The following is a 23,047-nucleotide window of genomic DNA, read 5'->3' on the forward strand; positions in this document are numbered from 1 at the left end:
GGTAGTGGATACCGATTCTTGATAGTTAACTTATTTAATTCACGATAATCTATACACATCCTAAAGGATCCATCTTTCTTCTTAACAAACAAAATTGGAGCTCCCCACGGTGAAGTACTTGGTCGTATGAATCTACGGTCCAGTAACTCTTTTAACTGACTTTGAAGTTCTTTTAATTCAGACGGTGCAAGTCTATATGGCGCACGAGCCACTGGTGCAGCTCCCGGTACTAAATCTATTTGAAATTCTACAGATCTAAATGGAGGTAATCCCGGCAACTCTTCCAGAAAAACTTCAGGAAAATCTCTTGCCACAGGCACGTCGTTGATGCACTTCTCTTTTTCTTTCTTTTCGACTTTATTAACATGTGCTAAAATAGCATAACATCCCTTTTCTAAACACTTCTTGGCTTTCAAACAGCTAATGAGTTTTAGCTTTGAATCACCCTTCTCTCCATAAATCATCACCGGCATTTTATCCTTACAAGGAATGCGAATTGCCTTCTCGGCACACACAACTTCAACTCCTACTTTGGACATCCAGTCCATGCCGACTATTACATCAAAACTTCCTAATTCTACGGGTATTAAGTCGATTTTAAACGTTTCTCCGGCTAGATTTATTTCACAATCACGACAAATTTTATCGGCTTTAATTAGTTTACCATTAGCTAACTCAATCATGTACTTAGCATCTAGAGGTAATGATGAACAATTCAATTTAGTGTAAAAATTTCTACACACGTAACTTCTATCGGCGCCAGTATCAAATATAATAGATGCTGATAAGTTATTAATGGTAAACGTACCCGTAACAAGCTCCGGATCCTCATATGCCTCTCTAGCATTAATAACAAATGCTCTCCCACGTGCAGGTCCAACATTCTTCTCTGGATTCGGGCACTGGCTCTTATAATGACCCTGTTTTCCACACCCAAAACAAGTAATGGTAGCCAAAGCAGTTCTATTTGCGTTGGTGGCAGGAGTCTTGGTACCATTTGCATTTGTAACGAGAGCCCTACAATCTTCCGCAAGATGACCCTGTCGATTACACTTGGTGCATAACACACTACAGTAACCAAAGTGATGTTTGTGGCATCGGTTGCATAAAGGACTTTGTCCTTTGTAACCAAAGCCTGAACCACTACCCGCACCTTTCGTGGTTTCTGGTTTCTTAAAAGATTGTTGTTGGTTACCTCGATCATAATTTCCGTTCCACTTTCTTTTGTTACTCAATACCTTCACCTCAGTATTGAATGCTTTCTTATCCAAGATGACCTGATCCATTAGCTCGTTCGCCATGGTTATAGCTTCATGAATTGTCCTAGGTTTTGACGCTGTAACGTTTGCCTTAACCTTTGAGGGCAAACCATCTTTGTACATTTCAATCTTCCGTGCTTCAGTTGGAACCAATTCAGGACATAGCAAAACTAATTCCATGAATCGCTGATTGTAGTTGGTGATTTCAGTACCAACAACCTTCAAACTTCGTAACTCATCTTCTAACTTCCTAACCTCATTCCTTGGACAATACTCGTTGATTAACATCGTTTTGAATTCTTCCCATGGAGTATCATAAGCTACATCTCCTCCTACAGCCTTCACGTAATTTTTCCACCACGTGAGTGCACTATCTTGTAATGTGCACGATGCATACTTGGTCATGTCTTTTTCATCACAACCACTGATTTTGAACACAGTCTCCATCTTTTCTATCCATCGGGTTAAACCGATCGGTCCTTCCGTTCCACAGAATGATGAGGGCTTGCAAGCTTGAAACGTCTTGTAGGTGCATCCTACACGAGGATTTGGGTTAACTGCAGCAGCTTTTGCAGCTTCGACCCATAACATTCTGTCGTTGACTCGCTGGTTGATGAAGTCCTCGACTTCTTGTTCCGTCATTCGATTCAATCGCGCCATTTCCTAATGAAAGAAAATAATTATTCACATGGATTATTATAGATGTAGTGTGTATTTATAGTACATTATAGCTTGTTAATAATATGAACCAGGTATTATTATAAAATCCTTTTCTTCTTATTAGCGTTTTATAATTATATCTAGGGTAGTACCTACCCGTTAATGTTCATACTTAATAGCTTAGTACAGAACCAATTACTACAATCTAAATAATACTTAACCATGGAAAATTATTGCATTTCATACTTCACTATTTTACATATGCTTATCTTACATCAAACTTTAAGCAAACCACACTAATAATATTATACAAAACATTATATGATTCCATGGTTTAATACGGCAGCGCATCGTTTGGTCTATTTTCTAGGACGTTTAGTTCCAATGAATGGCCTAACGCTTATCCTAGCTGTTTGCCTATATTTTGGCGGTGGGGCTGAAGAACTGGATGCGGGGATAGCATGAATAGGAATAGCGGGAATAGGGGTGGTAGTGTCTAGTGGAATTGGTGCCACAACATCCTCACTAAACTCGGGATTTGAATTTTCTAATTCATTAGCTTTTCGTTTCTTTCCTTGATCGAACTTTTCTTTCGTAATTTCTAGTATTTCTTCCTCGGGTTCACTTTCTTCCTCGGGTTCACTTTCCGATTTTTCTATAGTTGGTTCATCCGGAATTTGTGAGTCTTCCCCAAAGATACTACTTTCGTCATCGGATAGGTTAATGACTGGAACACCATCGGAAGATTCTGATTCGGAGTCGCTGAATGTGATGATAAGTTTCGAGCCCGACATCTATCACATAACAACTAACCCATTAGTACTTACATAATATTTACATATAAATTTTAACCAACAATGATAAGCAATGGTTTTCAAAATCAGATCCGGTCAAAGTCCAGACTTACTAATGTATCCTAATGACTTCTCGGTTAGACACACTAATGCAAACCTGGTTCGCTAAGACCACCGCTCTGATACCACATGTCATAACCCGTCCTTAACCATAAGAACGTGTTAGATAACGTATGATTTCATTGCGAGGTATTGACCTCTATATGCGACATTTTTAAAAGAAACACTGCATATATTATACATTACAAACCATAACCTTTATTTTTGTTACAAGCTTTGGACAATAAAAAGATTATTATCGTTTAGCGATAATCTTCGACTTACAAACTTTACAAATAATGATAACAACACGGTTCCTAGCATATTTCACAATACAAATCCTCGGATATGCAGTTTTATTTTTGACACAAATATGAGTACGCAAGATCCTGCTTAGATTCAACATGATGCAGCGGAAGCTTCTAATTATCACCTGAGAATAAACATGTTTAAAACATCAACATAAAGTTGGTGAGATATAGGTTTAATGCCGGCAGCAATATATATATAGACCACAAGATTTCATATATAAACATTTTCATAAAAATATTCTAAGTGGTTGAGCACTTGGTAACCATACTTAACATTCAATCACGTCGCATATTCCCTTTAATATGAAATCTTACTACACCGTACCAAGTGTAGTCACAAAACGAAGTACTGTGCAACCGTTGAATACTGGTCGTCCAGTCCGGTTGGGGTTGTCAGGCCCGATAGATCTATCAACAGGATTCGCGTTTACAATACCGCTGTAAATATTAGTTACCAAGCTACAGGGAAGTATGCCAGTGGTACAACTCAACGTAGAATATATTTTTCAGTTACTTGTGTCCATAATGTAAAACATAAAATACATGTATTCTCATCCCGAAATATTTAGAGTTTAAAAGTGGGACTATATACTCACTGTTGTCTTGAAGATATATATAATTTGACTTGGTCTTCCGATTGATATCACGAACCTATCCATATATAATATATCAATATATTTTCATTTTAAACAATCGTCACATATATATACTTGTTATACTTTTAATACTTTTAATAATTCCTTAGTCCGTAGTTAGCAGTTCGTTGTTAGTAATTCAATTTTAATGGTTCATTTTTAGATGTTTAATATACCCGCAATGAAATAAATAAAACCCCCAACGAAATAAATAAAACCCCATCGTATATGTATTGGTCGAGATTAATCTTGACCCACGGTACCGGTGTTGTCAAATGACGTGTTGCGTACATAAAGTACCGGTGTTGTCAAATGACGTGTTGCATACAAACATGGGATCTTATGATTAATCTTATCGTATTGTTTACGGGTGATCCTGAACCATATAAAATTGAATTATGAGTACATATATATAAAATATCATGTTATCTTAGAAAGATGTGATTTTATTTAATTTTTCCCAATTAATCCCGAAGTTAAACAAGTCTTGGATAACCAATTTTGTTTCGGTCATAGTTTCTTCGTTACAAATCCGTTTTCGTTGATTCAACTTGCCATCTCCTTGGATCGAGTACCTCTTTAAGACTATGAACTGAAAATACCTTGGTTTGTATCCAAAATCACACGGCATAGGTGAAACTTTAGTGAAACTTATGAAGTTAAACATTTTCCTTTATGTAAACAACCTTAAATGATTATTTTTCTAAAAATACTTATACTTTGAATTAAATCATGAAATTTTTATGTGTTATCATATTCATAGTAAAAATCATTTTTCCAGAACATAAACTTCCAATTCAAAGTTTAAGATGGTTTTTAATTATCCAACCCAAAACAGCCCCCGGTTACACTCCGACGTCGTAAAAACAGTTTTTAAGGTATTCTTTGAAAAACCAAGTTATACCTTGTTAAATTAGCATATATTTAAGTTATATTACAGGTCTTGAAGTATTTTAAAAGTTAAGTTAGAAGGATCTATTTAGTTTGCAAACAAGTATGAAAACATTCAAACTATGTTCTTGTTGTTAAAATCTTATACCACAAAATAAGATAGCTATATATATATGAATCGAATAAGGTTATGAACATAGATTCTACCTCAAGTTCCTTGGACAAGGTTGCTGTAAAAGAGAAGTAAAAAGCTAGAACCAAAAGGGTGATGGAAGTGGATGAAAGATTGGAAGTAAGTTTGTGTTCTTGGAAGGATTTCTTGAAGTGTTTTTGTATGGTTTTCTTATGGTGTTTAAGGCTTGTTTCTATGGCTAGATCTTCTTGGTTTCTTGCTGAATGGTTATGGAGTTTAAAGTTCTTGAAAGAGTGTGTGTTTTTAGCTAGAAAATGGAAGTTGAAATGAATCAAAATGATGATCCATGATGCCTTCTTAAAAACGTGATTTAGGGGTGTATGGAGACAAAATTTTTAGCTTGTAATCTTGTGTATTTGTCAAACAATCATACAAAAGCAATTACCTTATACCTAGGGTAGTAACAAGGGCTGGTTAGGTGGTGATTTGATGTGTATATACCAATAGTAAATACGTATAGAAGCTAGGTATGATACGAGTACAAATACTCTAGATATACGTATAGAAATTTTGTGAAAAATGGAATGAGGATTCAAATATAGCTATCTTTTGTGAATACACTTATATGGTTTTATGTATTTAAGTCCTTAAAAGTGATTAAATACATTACTTATACGATATATGTATAAACATTATAAGTCATAAGTATTTATGTCAAATAACGTTACGTATGGTTATCGTTTTGAAAACTTAAGTTAGTAGTTTCAAAATATACTTATAACTTATTGTTATTAATACAAAATGAGATATTAAAACATTCATTAATCATGTTAAATATGTATATATACATATATATACGCAAACGTATAATTATCATATATTGTATAGTTCATGATATCATCGGTCAAACTAGACGGTCAAACGTTGTGTAAAACTCTTTTCAAAAACATAAGTCTCAACAATTTGGATTGCTTATCATGTTGGTAAGGTTTAATTTATGTAAATATTAATCTTATAAGTATAGAACGATCGAAAAAGTGCGGGTCGTTACAAGAGTGAACAAACCCGTTTAATCGAGTAAACAAAGTAAAACCAAGGCTCTAACTAACAGAAACTTAAATAACGGCTACACTAAGAGAAACAAAACGGGGTACCCGCCCGAAAAATCACTAGGAACAGCAGCCGGAAAACAAATCCGACTACCAACATAACACCTAGCGATAAATCCGGCCAAAAAGTACCGACCGAAAAAAATAAAAAAACTAAAAAAAAAAAAAAAAAAAAAACTGTTGATGTGACACTCTTGAAATTCGGTATTTGGAAAGAAGTATGTCATGATGATCGGGAGTAGTGACGTAAACAAACACACACTAATTTTTTGGGTTGTTTAAGGTACAGTTCAATAGATTAAAATTCAATGCTTAAACGCTTTATTGTGGCTCAAGAAAATCTAATGATGCTTCCTATCCACGTGGGCAATTTGTTGAGGAGCCTTCATGTGGGCCTAATGATTCCGTATTATTTAATGGGTTAAAGACTAAGTCGTGTGGCAATAAGGTCAACTTTCGTCTTTTACAAAACATGAATACTCTTAATGAAGGAGTCGATGTGGAATTGCCTATCTCGTCTGTTATGGAGGCTGTTGATAGATATAGCAACACGCTATATGGTTACTTTATTGGAAAACGAGTTGCGTATCCTGTTGTGAAGAATTATGTCATGAATGCGTGGAGTAAATATGGAATCGAAAAGACAATGATGAATTCTAAAGGTTTCTTTTTCTTCAAGTTTGCTACTGCAAAGGGTATGCAGGATGTTATTGAGAATGGACCCTGGATGATCAGAACTTCCCCGATCATTCTCAATAAATGGTCGGCGAATATCTCTTTAACCAAAGAAGATTTGACAAAGGTCCCAGTATGGGTTAAGATTCACGATGTTCCATTAACAGGTTATAATGCTGATGGTCTAAGTATGATTGCATCCAAGATTGGAAATCCTATTATGTTGGATTCTTATACTAGTACCATGTGCGTTGAGGCATGGGGTCGGCCAAACTATGCCCGTGCAATGATTGAAATATTAGCAGAGCATGAGTTGAAGTCGACTCTCACGGTAGCTACTCCTGGAGTTAATGGTGAGAGAAGCACGATAGATACGGTTAAGATAGAGTATGAATGGAAACCTCCGCGATGCTCGGGATGTAAATTTTTTGGTCACCAAGATGCGCAATGTTCAAAGCATATTACTCCTATAGTAGTCACGAAAATAGCGGATAGTGATGGTTTTCAAACTCAAAATAAAGGAAAGAATCCAAGTCACGATCAAACAAGAAGGCAAACAGATGGGTTTAATGTGGGAAAAGGAAAGCAAAAATTGGTATACAGGCCCAAGAAGAATGTGGCACAAAGTATTAATACTAATGGCTTGCCGAAGGTTACTCAAGTGGATAAAAGAAGGTCGGAAGGTGGGACAAGTAAGGGTCAACAAGTGAAGATTCAAAATTCGTTCGGAACCTTAAATAATGACACATATAACCTAGTGGATGAACCGAGCGATGTTGAATCTGAAAAGGAGGAAACGGCCGAGTTTATGGCGGGGAAAAAAGTTACTAAGACATCGACTACGTTCGGAATGAAGTCGGGCTGGCTGTAGTTTTTTGTCCTTGTTTAGATGGGTCGTTTGGTTTTCTTGATTTTGCTAGTCCTCGTTAGATGTTTAGGTCTAGCTTGTTTTTTTTTTTGGTTGTCTGAGAGGCCGCAAGGCGCGCTTGTGGTTGTTGTTCCTATTTGTATTTTATTATTTTTTTTAATAAAAATATTCACCGGGTAAATCCCATTACCCAAAAAAAAAAAAGACTAAGTCGTGTATGGATGAATTTCTTGAGCCAAGCCTAAACATCGCAAGTTCAACATTTAACGCGGTAGCTCGTTTTCGTTTTAAAGAGAAAAAAATTCAGCCATTAATTAAAAGCCTTTTCATTAAATATGTTTGGGGAAGAAAAAATTTGAAGCGTAGTAGATGTCGGGATAAACGGCGATGGTATGAAAGGTATATTATCGATGATGTGATGAAAGATTCGGAGGAGGGCGATGATGAAGTTGATTGTTGCTCATGTTGCTCATCCTGCTCACCATACTCGGTGTCGGGCTCTGAAACGTAGATTCCATTGATTAGTCGTGGTGTTTTAACGTTTCGGGGTCGTGTTTGTTTGAGATTTTCGTGTATGGCTATTCGTTTGGATCTTTGGTAGTTGGGTTAGAGTTTCGGGATTTCTTAGATTGTTTCTTGTTGTTTTGTTCGAGTTTTCGTCTGTATGTGTATTTGTGTGTGGTCTTGTATATTGACTAGTTTCTTACTCCCTCCGTCCCAATTTAATAGTCCACAGACAAAAGGGCACACAGTTTTAAGAAATCCCACTAACTTTATTTATCCACCAATGAAATATCTTCTCTCTCCAGATCCACCAATCAAATATCCTCTTTCCTTTCTATTTATGGAAGTGGACTATTAATTTGGGACATCCCAAAATCGAAAAACAGGCCTATCTAATTGGGACGGAGGTAGTACTAGTTTGTTTCGTTTAATTTTAATAAAATAATATATTTGCCTTTAAAAAAAAATGCTTTTTTTTTTCTAAAAAAACAAAAGCTAAAAGAATCTTCAATTGACCATCTCCCATTTTACCGCATATACACACAGCCACCACCTGAACAACCATCAACACCGTCGCAACCACCAAACCTATACATACACCCTCGCCGTGAACCATTCGAACACGGCCTAATTCCATTACAACAATTCAGTTTCACCGATGGTTCACAAACCCTAACTTCAATTCGTGACAAATTACTTCAATCACATCTACCAAATAACCGAATTAACTCCGTTATCCTTTCCGAAACCCTAACGATATCACCGGAACACGCGCGCCTTGTGATTGCTATAATTCATCTGTTTCTCATTTAGAATCTGATCCGCTTGTTACTGCAAAAGCTGATGAGGTTGATTCCGTTGGTGTAAATGTATATGATCTGTTTATATTTTTGTATATACATTCGTATAAACGGTTGCTTCCTAAAGGTCATAAGAAATCTGCTGATGTGGCAGATGTTTGGCCTTCTACTTCTGCTTTTGATGGATTCTTATCTGCACTTACCCCTTTACAGGTCATTTAATCGATACTGATAGTGTTTATCACCATTAGATAATGTGCTGCAGATGATAGTGTTTGTAATAGCTGGTTTTTTGTATATTATATCTATGATTCAAGAATGCGTAATGAATCAATAAATATGAAATTATGTTTGACCATTTGCTTAGCTAAATTTGGATATGTGCTTCTAGTATGTATTGTCAATGTAATGTTTAGCTGTGAAATACTTCAATAGTTTTGATGATGAAATCATGCATACATGAATGTATTTTTCAAATGTACGTAGTGGATTGACGCATTCTTCCCACATGGGAGATGCGGGTTCGAATCTTTATTCCCAAGTTCACCCCCACATTACGTGGGATGCCTGGGTTGAGGTCACCAATATAAATCTCTTCGTGAGAGAAGATGTCTTATTAAAATAAGCCTGGCGGGAGGTTTTACCGGATCCATTCACGGACCTCTACCCGGACACTGCCCGTATGGATGTGTTCCCGGGTATCGTCGATCGGGTTCGGGTTTCCGCCCGAACGTGTGTGTTACGTGGAAATGATGAGTGTCGTTGAAATAAATGAACCGATGATGCAAAAATCGCCGTTAAAAAATAAAATGTACATAATCGGTTACTGGCCCCGTTTCATCTTGGATAATTCAAATATGCTGCATGATTGTATTTAGGAATCCATCTTTTCGCAGTTAACTATTATATCTTAAGAATGGATAATGTTCGAATAGATTCGTTGGACATGATATTATAAGTTATGCATCTTATTGTCAATTCAGATTGTCATATGGCTTTTGCTGCCATATTGCTTATGTAATTTCATTACCACAAATGCGATTGACTGATTGTAGTTAGAGTTGCAACAATATTGACTCAATACTGATGCTTACTAGTTACTCCCTATCTCAAATACACAAATGTCATATTTGTTTTGTTCATCATATTGCAATCACAAGCCAATGAAGAGGCCCATCAGTTATCTTACTTACAAAAGCATTTGGGCAACATAATCTTCCTTTTGGCCGACCATCTCGATGGTGAAGGCGAAGATTCACTGGTTTGCTAACCATCTTCTCACTCTTTATAATGTTCCATTTTAATTGATTTGTCTTCTTTCTAATAAGTAGTTGTTTGATGATGAAGCCTTTTGTAATCTAGTAAAGATTCACTTGCTTTATATTGATGTTTTATCAAAAGTTTGCAGGTTTTGACGATGGAAAAGTTTGAGCATCTTGAGTTTTTGATTTACTTTGGTGAAAAGGGATTAAAGAAAACTCCATTAATCCAAAATGCTCCTTGACATTATGTGTATGTGTGGCTTTTCGTCGTAACTTGGGGCTCTGGGAAAAATATTTAAATTTATGATTGATTAAGATAGCACCAACCAACCTGCACTAAATTGTTTTCATTGGATGCCCTGAATCTTGATAATTTAAGGTCATTAGTTTATGTTCTCATGGTAGATCTTTGATTACAAAATCTATTAGTCAATCTGCGGTTAATGTATCCCCATCACTCCAGCTCATTGCATACGCTTTTAGATGCTGAAAAATATTTTATAATTCACACCCTACATGTAGCAGGTCCCCATTGTCAATTTTAATATTATTTCTGTCCTCGCGTATCAATCAAGTTGACAATATATAAAGATTACTAATTAATACAATCAAGTTGACAATGTATCCACAAGTCGGACATCTACTCATTTGGCATTGTTTTATGGGAAGTATTATACGGGAGAAAAGCGTTTATTTCTGATGTATTTGATAGGTTTCTAGCTCCACTGGCCAGATTTCATGATGAAAAAAGGAACGCTTGTGATCCAACCTGACCTAGATGATCAAATAGGCCGGCAATCAGCCAGAACCTTCAGAACAATAGCATATTCATGCTCAAATGATGAGCAAGAACAACGCCCTGATATGAAATTCATTATCAGTGAACTCGAGAAAGCTTTGGAGCAATAGCTACAATATCAAAGTCTTTATGTATGACCCTTTTTTTTCATTTCTTTTGCTATCATCATTTTTCCTGTTAATCGATGATTTGCCATTATTTTAGTTGATGCATGTTGAGGAATTGTCAAGATATGCGGTTGACCTAAAAGTGTTTAAAAGTGGTGCGTCAAAATGGGTTAAGCAGGACATGGGGTGGGTTAGTTTCTTTTTATTGACTTTAGAAAGAGTCTAAATGACACTATTGTCCAATTGATTTTCCTTTGTTTACATATAATTACTAAAACGAATTTATTAAGCCAAGTCTCTTTAAGATTCTTTGTCACACTTTCGGTCCTCGTTAATTGAAATGGTCAAGTGGTGATCTTTTTCTCTTGTGATTTTTCTCATGTTTTTTTTTTTTTTTTTTTTTTTTTTTTCTTTCAAACTCAAATACATACAATCATGTAATTGAAGGGATCATACTTGATTTTCGGAAGAAGAGATCAAGCGTTGAGTTTGTTACTACACAAACCTATTTTAGATACTACATACAGAATAGGTGTTAGCTTATTTTGGGGCTAAGTTATTATGTTATTCGAATCTATTCAAAGTATATAATACATACAATTCATTGGGACTGTTTGTACAATTTAAATTTATTCTTTACTTGTCATTGTTCAAAATTTAAGGTTAATCGTTAATATCTCAGTTCTTAATTGGATTGATTACTAAGTTAACTAGAAAATAAATGCATACCGCGATCAAAATGTCATACCAAAATGGACATGGTATTTAAGATATTGTTTGTATAATTCTTTTGTTTTTATGGCACGATTTCTTTTCAACTAACACCCTTTTCTTTTCCCTTCTTGTTGCAGAGAGTGAACTTGGAACAATCCACATCTCGACTCAGTCAGTTGAAGATTAGACTCGAGGATATAATTTTGACCACTGATAACTTTTCTGACACATATGGCTATCTACAAACCAAGTTCTATGACGTATATAGAGCAGAACTTGAACACTGGGGTAAACAGAATACTGCCACTGTTTTTTTAGAACGCCTACACCGTAGAGAAGACGAGAAGATCCTTGTCGTTGAGGATGCTTCTAATGGATACCTTTTAGAATATTTTGTATACATGAGAGACAAATCTATTCTTACTTGGGAAAAACGTTTGAAAATATGTCTTGATGTTGCATGTGGATTAAAATACCTACACCATGAGATCGAAGACCAAAAGAGTGTGATAAACCGTGATTTCACTACAATCTCAATTGCTTGAGAAAGCATTACTGTTTCAAGTAAGTCCATATATTATAATTTTATAGTAGTATATAAAAACTTGTTAAATGAATAATAAGTATGCATATACAAAATCAACCTTGTGTCGTATCAGGTACTTTAATTCTTGATTAAGAATACTCCCATAAAAAGTGTGATCAAATACAATTATCAATTGGTGCCTGAGGTATATGTATGATGCATAAATAAATATTTGATTGGTAGATCCACCCAACCTATTATTACTGTAAATAGTTATTTATCTATAAAAATTATGATGGAAATATCATTGACGATAAAAAAAAACCTACAGATTATTTTACTGATGCAAATATTGATGCTAACTCCCTTGCAAACTGAAAAAACACAAACCTTTGAAATAAATTTTTCTCACTGATCTTTATCTTTTCATGATATTGGTTAATGGAGGAGCAAGTACATTGCCAAGAACACTCCGACCAAGTTGTCAGTGGATATGATTTGACACGTGAAATATCTGTAACACACTTCTTTTGTTTTCTTTTTCTGTTTCTGTTTAATTTAATGTGCCAATTAATATCTTATATCCTATTTTTGTAATTATTGTAGAAGGAACATTCAGATTATGCAGTTGAAAGTCCTACCTCGAACAACTTGAAGGTAATTTATTTTTAAGATATATATAAATATCATTTGGACATAAAGATGGATAAAGTGATTAAAAAGGATTGATATTGGTGTAAAAATATGACTCTTTGGCCCGATATCTAAGAGCTAAATGAACCAAGCTCAACGCCGTCGCAACCACCAAATCTATACATACACCCTCGCCGTGAACCATTTGAACACGGCTTAATTCCCTTACAGAAACTCATTTTCACGGATGGTTCACAAACCCTAACTTCAATTCGTGACAAATTACTTTAATTACATCCACCAAATAACCAAATTAACTCTGTTATCCTTTCTGAAACCCTAACAATCTCACCGGAACACGCACGCCTTGTGATTGATATAATTTCATCTGTTCATCATTCAGATTCCGATCATCTTGTTACTGCGAAAGCTAGTGAGGTTGATTCCGTTGGTGTAAATGTATATGATCTACTTTTATTTTTGTATATACAGTCGTATAAACGGTTGCTTCCTAAAGGTCATAAGGATTCTGCTGTTGTGGCTGGCCTTCTATTTCTGCCAATTATTCAAGTAGTTTATTGTTTACGGAGTAACGTTGGGTAATGGAATTGACATGGAGTAATAAATTCGCTAATTAGGTGAAGTCGTATGCATAATTATAGTTGCACTATATTATCATTACACTATGCCAACTTAACTTTGAGAATTTGCTTCTTTATGCAATATAACTGAAGATTGTTATCGTTGTATAAATTCATCCCCTTTCGTTTTATCTATTGATGTCCTATATATGTTGTGATTTTATTTTTTTTATTAATTTTCTTTTTGCTACTTGTTAGAAGGAATATATTTCGGATTTTGATAAACGTAGCCCTTAAGACTACGTTTAAGCTTACCATAAATAATTTTATAAACTTTGTTTAATTAATTACAAAGTATAAATATTCTTTTTTTAATATCGATTTTCCTTATATAAATTTGGTATTAATATTAGTCATGGCAGGGTTGAGTTATAAAAATGGAATAAAATTATTTTTGGTATGTACGTTTATCATTTTCCTTATATTTATTTATTGTATTAATTTATCTAAAAATAGTCTGACTGATATGCTTAAAACATTCATAAATTGGTTAACTAGTTGATGGAGTTTTTTTTTTTTTTACTATTGTGGACTTCTATACATAATCAAATAGTGTAAAACAACATTTCAGAATACAATATCGGCTCCAAATTGCTGAAGTAGTCCCTAGAGTTTTTTTATCGAGATAATCCTCGTGGTATTCAAAATGTTGCTGGGATAGTCTTTTTATTACTGAGATAATCCATGTGATTTCAGATTTTTGGTGAAAACCACATGAACTATCACAGTATAAAAAAAGAATATCTCAACAATATTCTAAAAGATAATGATAAACGTAGTCCTAATGGCTACACTTAAGCATACCATAAAAAATTTTATACCATATTTATAACTCAATCCTGCCATGAATAATATTAATCCCAAATTTATATAAGGAAACTCTATATTAAAAAAGGAATATTTTGACTTTGTAATTAATTAAACAAACTTCAAAAACTTATTTATAGTATGCTCAAACGTAGCCACATTTATCAAAATCCTAAATATAAATATTGGAGTAAAAGTTATTTAATGACAATTATTAAGAAATTTAAATATGCTTATTTAGTTTCTACAATGAAAGTAACTACTCATTTCATTTTATGGAACTAACCCTCACTAATTCATGAATCACTCTTTTATGCATTAATATTTTTTTTTTAAAAACAACTCTAAGGATTATAATTAGAAATTTTTTAGATACTATAGAGTATACTATTACTATGGAGTATAATAAAACTGTCATAAAATTTAAAATTAAAATTAAAATTAAAATATAAAAATTAATAAAAAGTGTTCTATTTTAACCCTCTCCCATTTTGCCGCATCACCCCGTCTCCAAATTCACTAGTCCAATCCAATCAATTTCCCCAAATTTAATCATTTCCGAAATTACCCACCATGACAGACACACAGCCACCACCGGAACAACCATCAACACCGTCACAACCAACAAACCTATACATACACCCTCGCCGTGAACCATTCGAACACGGCCTAATTCCCTTACAGAAACTCATTTTCACTGAGGGTTCACAGACCCTAACTTCAATTCGTGACAAATTACTTCAGTTACATCCACCAAATAACCGAATTAGCTCCTCTATCCTTGCCAGCTGAAGTTAATCACTAAATTTGAGGTTAGGGTTTAGTTTATAATCTTTTTGTTTTGGTTATTAGAGGCTGGTTATCAACTTGTAGGAGTAATTTAATGTGGATTTGAGATATTTTTAACCTAATTATGCTTAATGATATTTTTATTCCTCTGTTTTCATACTTTCTTTTATCTATTTTATCTGGTAAACTGATATATATACATTATTTAAACAGAAACATGGAATCTACAATCTCTAATTTTAGTCACTTAAAAATCCCACTTGAAGATGTTTTAGAAGCCACAAACAACTTTGATGAAAAAAATGTCATCGGCCGAGGTGGGTTGGGCAGGGTTTATAGAGGAAAGCTCTTGCGGTCCGGGAAGCGGGTGAATATAGCTGCGCGGCGATTAGACATTAAGCGTAAGCGAGGCATCGAGTTTTTGACAGAGATTTCTACGCTTGCTAGTCTCAACCATAAAAATATAGTCTCTATTGTCGGGTTTTGTGACGAAAATGGTGAGAAGGTGATCATAACCAAGCTTGAGGCCAAGAGAAGCCTCGAGATGTATCTAAGCAAGCCAACCCTGACATGGGTCCAAAGATTGAAGATATGTATCGATGTTGCGCGTGCATTAAGTTACCTCCATTATGAGGATGGGCGTAGTTACTCTGTTATACATCGTAACATTAATAGCTCTACAATCTTATTAAATAATAAGTTTGAGCCAAAGTTATCTGGCTTTGAATATTCGGTCAACAATCCAGTACAACGGATGGATCAGGTTGTCATTACGGAAGCTATTGGTACAAAAGGGTATATGGACCCTGCAATTGAAAAGACTGGAGGTGTGACCCACAAATCTGACATCTACTCATTTGGTGTTGTTTTATACGAAATGTTTTACATGAGAAAAGCATTTATTGAGAATGAATTTGATAGGTTTCTAACTCCACTAGCCAGATTCTATCATGAAAGTGGAACATTAGATGACATCCGACCTGGTCTATATCATCAAGTATCCCCGATAGTATTCAGAACTTTCCTAACAGCAGCATATTCTTGCACAAATGATGAGCGACGCCAACGCCAGGATATGAACTCCATTATCATTCAACTTGAGAAAGGGTTGGAGGATCAGCTTCTGTATGAAATTAATTGTTATGTAAGACACGCCTTTTTTTCATTTCTTTTGGTATCATCATTTTTCTTGTTAATAGGTCTTCTGCCATTATTTTAGTGGATGCATGTTAAGGAATAGTCGAGATATGCGGTTGAGTGGTGGGTCAAAATGGTTTAATCAGGTTATGGGGTGTGGGTATGGGTTAGGTTCTTTTCATTAACTTTAGAAGACGGAACTTTTAAATAGTTTCAATTCAATTTTCTTCAAGTGAGGCTTCAACTTCTAAATATAGTACAGTATACACAAACAATATACTGTTCTTAGACCGAGACCCCAATGTCAGGATATGAACTCCATTGCCATTAAAAGTTTCACGTGATAATGCACTTAGACCGCATACACCTTTAGTGCTATAAACATTACAAAGATACAAAGATCCTAGTTTGTTTAAGAAATGGTCATAAACTTACAGAAATATGTTTATTATACAACTACATTACCCAAAAAAAATATATACAACTAAATTGCCCAATTCCTTCGAGGTGAGGTATGGATAGGTAAGATCTAAACGGTCATACTACTATCCGAAATTATAGAGACTACTTTCCGGTTGTCTCACAGTTTGTAGCAAAATAATAAAAATATATAATATAAATACCACACTAAATGTCATCCTAAATGGCATACCTTGGTTTGATCAAATGTCATCCTAAAACGGAAATGGTATTTTAGGAGTTGTTTTCTAGTTATAATTCTTTTATTTCTTAAGACACAAATTATTTTCAAGTATATACATCAATTTTCTTTTTTTCCCTCTTTATTGCAGAGACCCAACTTGGAACGTTCGGCATCTCAATTCAGTCACCTGAAGATTAAACTTGCGGATATAAGGGTGGCAACGCGTAACTTTTCTGACAAATACCGCTATATAAAAGGCGGCATTTTCTATGACGTATATAGAGCAGAACTTGAAGTCTGGGATAAAAAGAATTCTTCTGCTTCTGTAGAACAGAGGAATAACGAAAGTGAAGGTCCCAAGAGACGCACCAATGTCCTTATAAAATGCCTATGCCGCATGGAAGATAAAGTAGGAGAACAATTATTCTATACAGACGTTGAAATGCTTGCAACTTGCAAACATCGCAGCATAGCGACTCTAATTGGATTTTGCGATGAAGATCTCGAGAAGATCCTTGTCGTTGAGGGTACTCCTAATGGATACCTTTCGCATTATTTGACAAATTACTTGGACAAATCTGTTCTTACATGGGAAAAACGTTTGAAAATATGTCTTGATGTTGCATATGGATTAAAGTACCTACACCATGAGATGCAAGATGGAAAGGCGATGATAGGCCTTAATTTATCTACATTTTCAATTTTTTTAGATGGGAATTTGGAGCCAAAGATTGATGACTTTAAGTACTCGATGTTCCTTCCTCCGAACCAAGATTTTCTTCAGTTGAATTTTATTCGTGGCACTCGATTTTATATTGATCCAGAATATCGTGCAAGTGGTGAGTTAACAAGAGGATCCGATGTATATAATTTCGGGGTAATGTTGCTTGAAATGTTATGCGGACGGATGGCCAACGATGAAATGTACGAGGAGAGTGAAGATGGGCTGGTACGTGTGGCACGCCGATGCTTTCTTAAGGGAACAGTATTGGAAATAATAGATCCTTTAATTAAGAAAGCAATTTATCACAACATCTTAATTATAACTAAAGAACCCAACAAACAATCTATAGACACATTTGTAGAAATTGCAAATAGGTGTGTAGCTGCAACTCACGAACGTCCAACAATGAAAGTCGTTGTGGAAGAGCTTGAGAAAGCATTGTCGTTTCAAGTAAGTTAATTATTCCTTCTTTGTCTTTTCCATACATTGTGTTATAGGAAATGTTGAAATCTTGATGATGTCATTTTAGATATTAACAAGTGAATCACAAACTCTTGTAATCTGATAATGTTAATATGTTATAGTATTAGTACATAAAACTCTCGCAATAGTTAGTTTTCTTGATGTAGATATAAAAAGAAAATCATCAATAAATCTAAGTAGCAAATCATATCTGTCTGAAACTCCAGTTTCAGTATCTTTATTTAAAAAAAAAGGAACAAGTTTAGTACTTTCCATGTGTTCCAAGTAAATTGAACAAAGTAGTGATGACAAAATACTTCATTGGGTTATACTAACAGTTTGCAGGTGAAAACTGTTATTTAAAGGAACATTCAATGTCTTCAGTACTGGAAAGGCCTACCTCGAACTACATGAAGGTAACTAACTAACTACATATTGTTGGATCAGGTCCTTGTTATTCACAAATGAATTTAAAAATGGGGAAAAAAAATGTTCCTGTGACTAAATTAAATATGTTACGGGCTCGATCCGATGTAGGAGGTAAGAATGTGCGTATGTAGGTAAAATGAATAGAATGTACTAATTAACAACTAAATACTATGATATCATCATCAGGAAGAACACATATTTAAAAGTGGTTTTTTTAGAAGCACATAATAAATCGTTCTTACACATAATATTAATTAATATTCGTTGATAAATACGAGTAATACTGGTAACAAATACTGTACTATTACTATTCTAACAAGGTATCTTTACTCCTTATCACAATGTTGCAGGCAAATCTGTTTGAGCACCTTTATATTCCACTTGATGATATAAAGTCGGCCACCAATAACTTTTCAAAGGGCAAGACACACTACCTAGGAAATGATAAAAATTGTTACTATTACAAAGCGGAACTTGAGCATTTTGATCAAGAAAATCTTGCCTTGGTAGAAGACAAGAATAGAAGGGAACTGCCCAAGAAACGTTCCAGTGTATTTATAAAACGTTTCTATCAAGTAGACAAAGTTAAAAAAGAAATATTTTTTAATGAAATTGAGATACAAGTTGCAAGCATCCTAACATAGTCTCTCTACTTGGATTTTGTGTTGAAGATTCCGAGATGATCCTTGTTTTTGAGAAATGTCATCACTTCCTTTGGAATTATTTGAAGGATAAAGATAGGTCTGTTCTTACATGGACAAAACGTGTGAGAATATGCCTTGATGTTGCATATGGATTGAAGTACCTTCATTTTGAGAAGGAAGACCAAAAGATGATATTACATCGTAATATTTCTAGCTTTGCAATTGTTTTAGATGAGAATTTTGGGGCGAAGATTTGTAATTTCGGTTACTCTGTATTCGTTGGACCGAATCTAAATGACTGTCAACTCTTTGACCGGCCATTATCTTACATAAAATATTATCGGGATGCATATAATGTCAACACACGTGAGTTTAAAAGAGAATGGGATGTATATAGCTTTGGAGTAGTTTTGTTAGAGATTGCATGTGGGAAACTCGCGTATGATGACATTTACACTACCAATGACGAAGACGATGGATTGGCTGCCGTGGCCCGAAGATGCTTCCGTAATGAAACACTGAAAGAAATGATAGACCCTTCAATAATGAGGGAAGAAGAAACAGGTGAAAACAATTTTAGCCTGTTTAGGGGACCTAACCAAAATTCTCTTGATGCATTTTTGAAAATTGCAGTTGAATGTGTGGATTTGACTCGAGACAAACGTCCAACCATGAAAGTTGTTGTAGCCGAACTCAAGAATGCTTTATCATATCAGGTGAGTTAAAGTTTTATCAAAGTAACTTTCTTCATTTCGTGGATGATAAACTTTTGAAAGAAAATTGGGAATTTTTTTTTGGACTTGACCTATTTTAAAACATATGGACTTCTAGAGTCGTTGTTTCTCAGATTCAGTTGTCCAATAATCTTTTTTGGATTGTCCTAAATAAGTTGTCTCAGTCTCCATAAATAGATAAGAATAATGAGATAAAACTCTTTTATACTTTTACTTTATAGGTGTAAAACAAAAAGGTAGTAATAAACTAAAAGTTAAAACTGTAAAGTCCAAAAAAGTGTAGTATGATATTGGTATTTTTTTTAACTTGCGTTTTTTTTTTTATCTTGTTGGATGATTAAATTAGGATGGAGGTAGTATAGTTTTCAAATATTTCTCTTCTTATAATACATGTAATTTATATTTATTTATTTATTTTGTGTGTCATGGTTGTCAGGAAACCCATAAAGACCCCCTCGGGATTTCATTTAAAGACGTACAGTTTGCCACTGAGAATTTTTATGAAACACATTTTGTCGGCCAAGGAGGGTTTGGGAAAGTTTATAAAGGAAAACTTCTACATGGTAATCGTACAATTGTTGCAAAGCTATTGGATATAAGTGGTGGTCAAGGGGAAAAACAATTTCGAAATGAGCTCCAAATTCTTTCCGAGTATAAGCACAATAACATCATCAGTCTTGTAGGATATTGTGCAGAAAATGATGCAAAAATCATTGTTTATGAGTACGCTCCTAGAGGAAGTCTTGATAGGTATTTGAGTGATACTCGTCTTGATTGGATGAAACGACTTAACATATGTATAGATGTTTCAACCGCATTGGATTTCCTTCATAGAGGGGTTGGAAAACAAGCAACGGTGATACATAGGGACATCAAAACTGAGAACGTTTTGCTAACGGATGAATGGAATGCAAAACTTGCTGATTTTGGGCTTTCTTTGATAAGTGCAATAAATAAAGAAACTGATTACGTGATCGATGGTGCATGCGGCACTCCGGGCTACGTGGACCCACTTTATGTGAAATCGAGTTTCTTAACCAAAGAGTCTGATATATATTCGTTTGGTGTGGTCTTATTTGAGATCTTATGCGGAAGACCAACATATGTGATCCGCAAACAAGAAGGTGTGTATCTACCAGTTTTCATTAAAGACATGTTTGAAAAAGGAACACAAGATGACGTTGTCTTTAAGGATATAAAAGCACAGATCAAGCCAGAAGCACTGAGTGTATTTCAGACGATTGCTTACAAGTGCCTAAATGATAAAAGAGAAGATCGACCAACAGCTGAAGAAGTTGTGAAACAACTCAAGAAGGCATTGGAATTACAAGTAAGTTACCATAATTTAAGAGTTCTGATTTTCTTGTTAACTACTCTGCCTCCAACTGTATAAGACAATTTATAATTTTATATTATCAAATAATTACATTAGTTTTAATCATCTATCAAATTATCAAGGATACATTCCACCTTTTTAATGTAGGTAAGAAGTATGTAATCAACTGATGTTTTTTAATTTACTTGTAGATGTCAATTGAATTCAAATGTCTTTGATGTCGATAAGAGGTGATGGAGCTTCTTCTTCCGCAACTAATACTCCGCATGAAGTGCAAGGTTGAAACTCAAATGATGTATTCATGATTAAAAGTACTTTCAAACTTTTAAATTATGTCGTTGATTGCAGTGTGTTGTGTCAAATGTAAACTTAACTTACGTGTGAACTGAAAATATGTGTATTTACTCTGTGTTTGAAAGTGATATGTTGTACCATCAAGGTTTATTTACGTTGTTTTGAATTTGAAACTGGGACCATCGTAGTTTTTGCTCAAAGGTCATGATATGCAATTCAGCAATTCTCATTTTCATTATTTTGATATGTTAAACTGTAAATTCAGATTCTATGCCAATAGGCTTGCATTTATGTAGAGAATGTGCTTGATTTGTCATACCCATCACTTATCGGTTTATTAAGGTACTGCAAGATAGCTTTTATTGGTTGTTTCTTTGTGTTTTATTCGGGTCATATGGTTCTAGTTTCTTTGTGTTTAGGTATTTAGTATCGTTGTCTGGTAAGGTTATATTTCAGTTGTGGTTCTTTTTTGGTGTTTCTTTGTTGTGACATTTGTGCCCATCGGCGCACAAACTCATAGCTTCTTGTAATGAGAGATCGATCTGTCTTCACAATATTCTACTTCGAGTCTACTAATCCACTAAATGAACATCGAACCACCCTCACTTTATTTTTTTTAAAGGCTTTTCCTAAACTTTGATGGACACCGAAATAACCAAGATGGATTTTAGTCGTGCTCTAATTCAATTTAAATATACCCACAAATTCAATCCCTTACAAATAAGTCATTTTCACATACGGTTCATAAACCCCAACTTCAATTCGTGACAAATTACTCCAATCACATCCACCAAATAACCGAATTAACTCCGTTATCCTTCCGAAACCGTAAGGATTTTGTGAAATACAAGGTATATCCTCTTTGTAGATAGTAAAAAATTTGCTGTGGAAAGATGCGGATTCCGGCTGGGTTTTTTATTTGACGAAAACACACAAGAAGTCGTGGTAGTTTAATCATCCGTTGTCATCTGAAGTTAATTGCTAAATTTGAGGTTAGGGTTTAGTTTATAATCCTTTTGTTTTGGTTATTAGAGGCTGCAATGATCTAAACTGCTCAAACTGGATAAATCAAGCTACAGGAATTGAATCGGTTATTATCAATTGAAAGTTACCATTAGTTACAGGAATCGAGGGGGGAAATCTGTTACAAACAGTAGTTGGAAAGCTAACTACTATTACAATCGATTCAGCTATTGATTAACTAGAATTGAAACTGAATTTTGGGAGGGAAATCTGTTGTAGAATCTGTTGGCTGTTGTGAAAGAGATGAACACGTGAGCTGCACATGTTCATTTAAACCATGACAGAGGCTGGTTATAGACTTGTAGGATTAATTAAATGTGGATTTGAGATATTTTTAGCCTAATTATACCTAATGATCTCATAATTTCATGCTCAAATGTGTATTGTAAAACATAATTCAGTGGGTTTAGATTTTAAGGAAGTACAGTATATGTATTGAATTTTTGAGTCTATTTGATTATTTATTTGCCTACTTTAAAGTAGTTCATGTTTAATTGTTGTTTGACCTTAGCTTCAAGGATAAAATCATACGAGGCATGCTCTACTTCAGATTGACCCGACTCGTTTGATCTGACTGAAAACCTGACCCGTTCTGGACCCAAACC

The 23,047-nt window shown here is 34.6% G+C and overlaps 2 protein-coding genes across 2 annotated transcripts in view; both read left to right on the forward strand.

The window, feature by feature from the left end:
- LOC139876609 (uncharacterized) overlaps positions 1-23,047 on the forward strand; it is a 320,113-nt gene that overhangs the window by 203,005 nt on the left and 94,061 nt on the right. The gene's annotated exons all lie outside the window — the stretch shown is intronic.
- On the forward strand, positions 17,288-21,182 carry LOC139877176 (probable serine/threonine-protein kinase PBL22). The gene is made up of 4 exons (XM_071864587.1): positions 17,288-17,970; positions 18,321-18,398; positions 18,762-19,771; positions 20,226-21,182. The coding sequence occupies exons 3-4, from the start codon at positions 19,091-19,093 to the stop codon at positions 21,180-21,182; spliced, it is 1,638 nt and encodes a 545-aa protein (XP_071720688.1). The 5' UTR covers positions 17,288-17,970; positions 18,321-18,398; positions 18,762-19,090.

This window comes from Rutidosis leptorrhynchoides, chromosome 11, assembly GCF_046630445.1.
Source record: "Rutidosis leptorrhynchoides isolate AG116_Rl617_1_P2 chromosome 11, CSIRO_AGI_Rlap_v1, whole genome shotgun sequence".
NCBI lineage: Eukaryota > Viridiplantae > Streptophyta > Magnoliopsida > Asterales > Asteraceae > Rutidosis > Rutidosis leptorrhynchoides.

What these genes read in the sequence shown, in the direction of transcription:
- LOC139877176 (XM_071864587.1), top strand. Translation starts at nt 19,091, where the DNA reads ATGATCCTTGTTTTTGAGAAATGTCATCACTTCCTTTGGAATTATTTG. An exon ending in AGAATGCTTTATCATATCAG is followed by an intron (nt 19,772 to 20,225) that starts GTGAGTTAAAGT and finishes CATGGTTGTCAG; the next exon opens with GAAACCCATAAAGACCCCCT.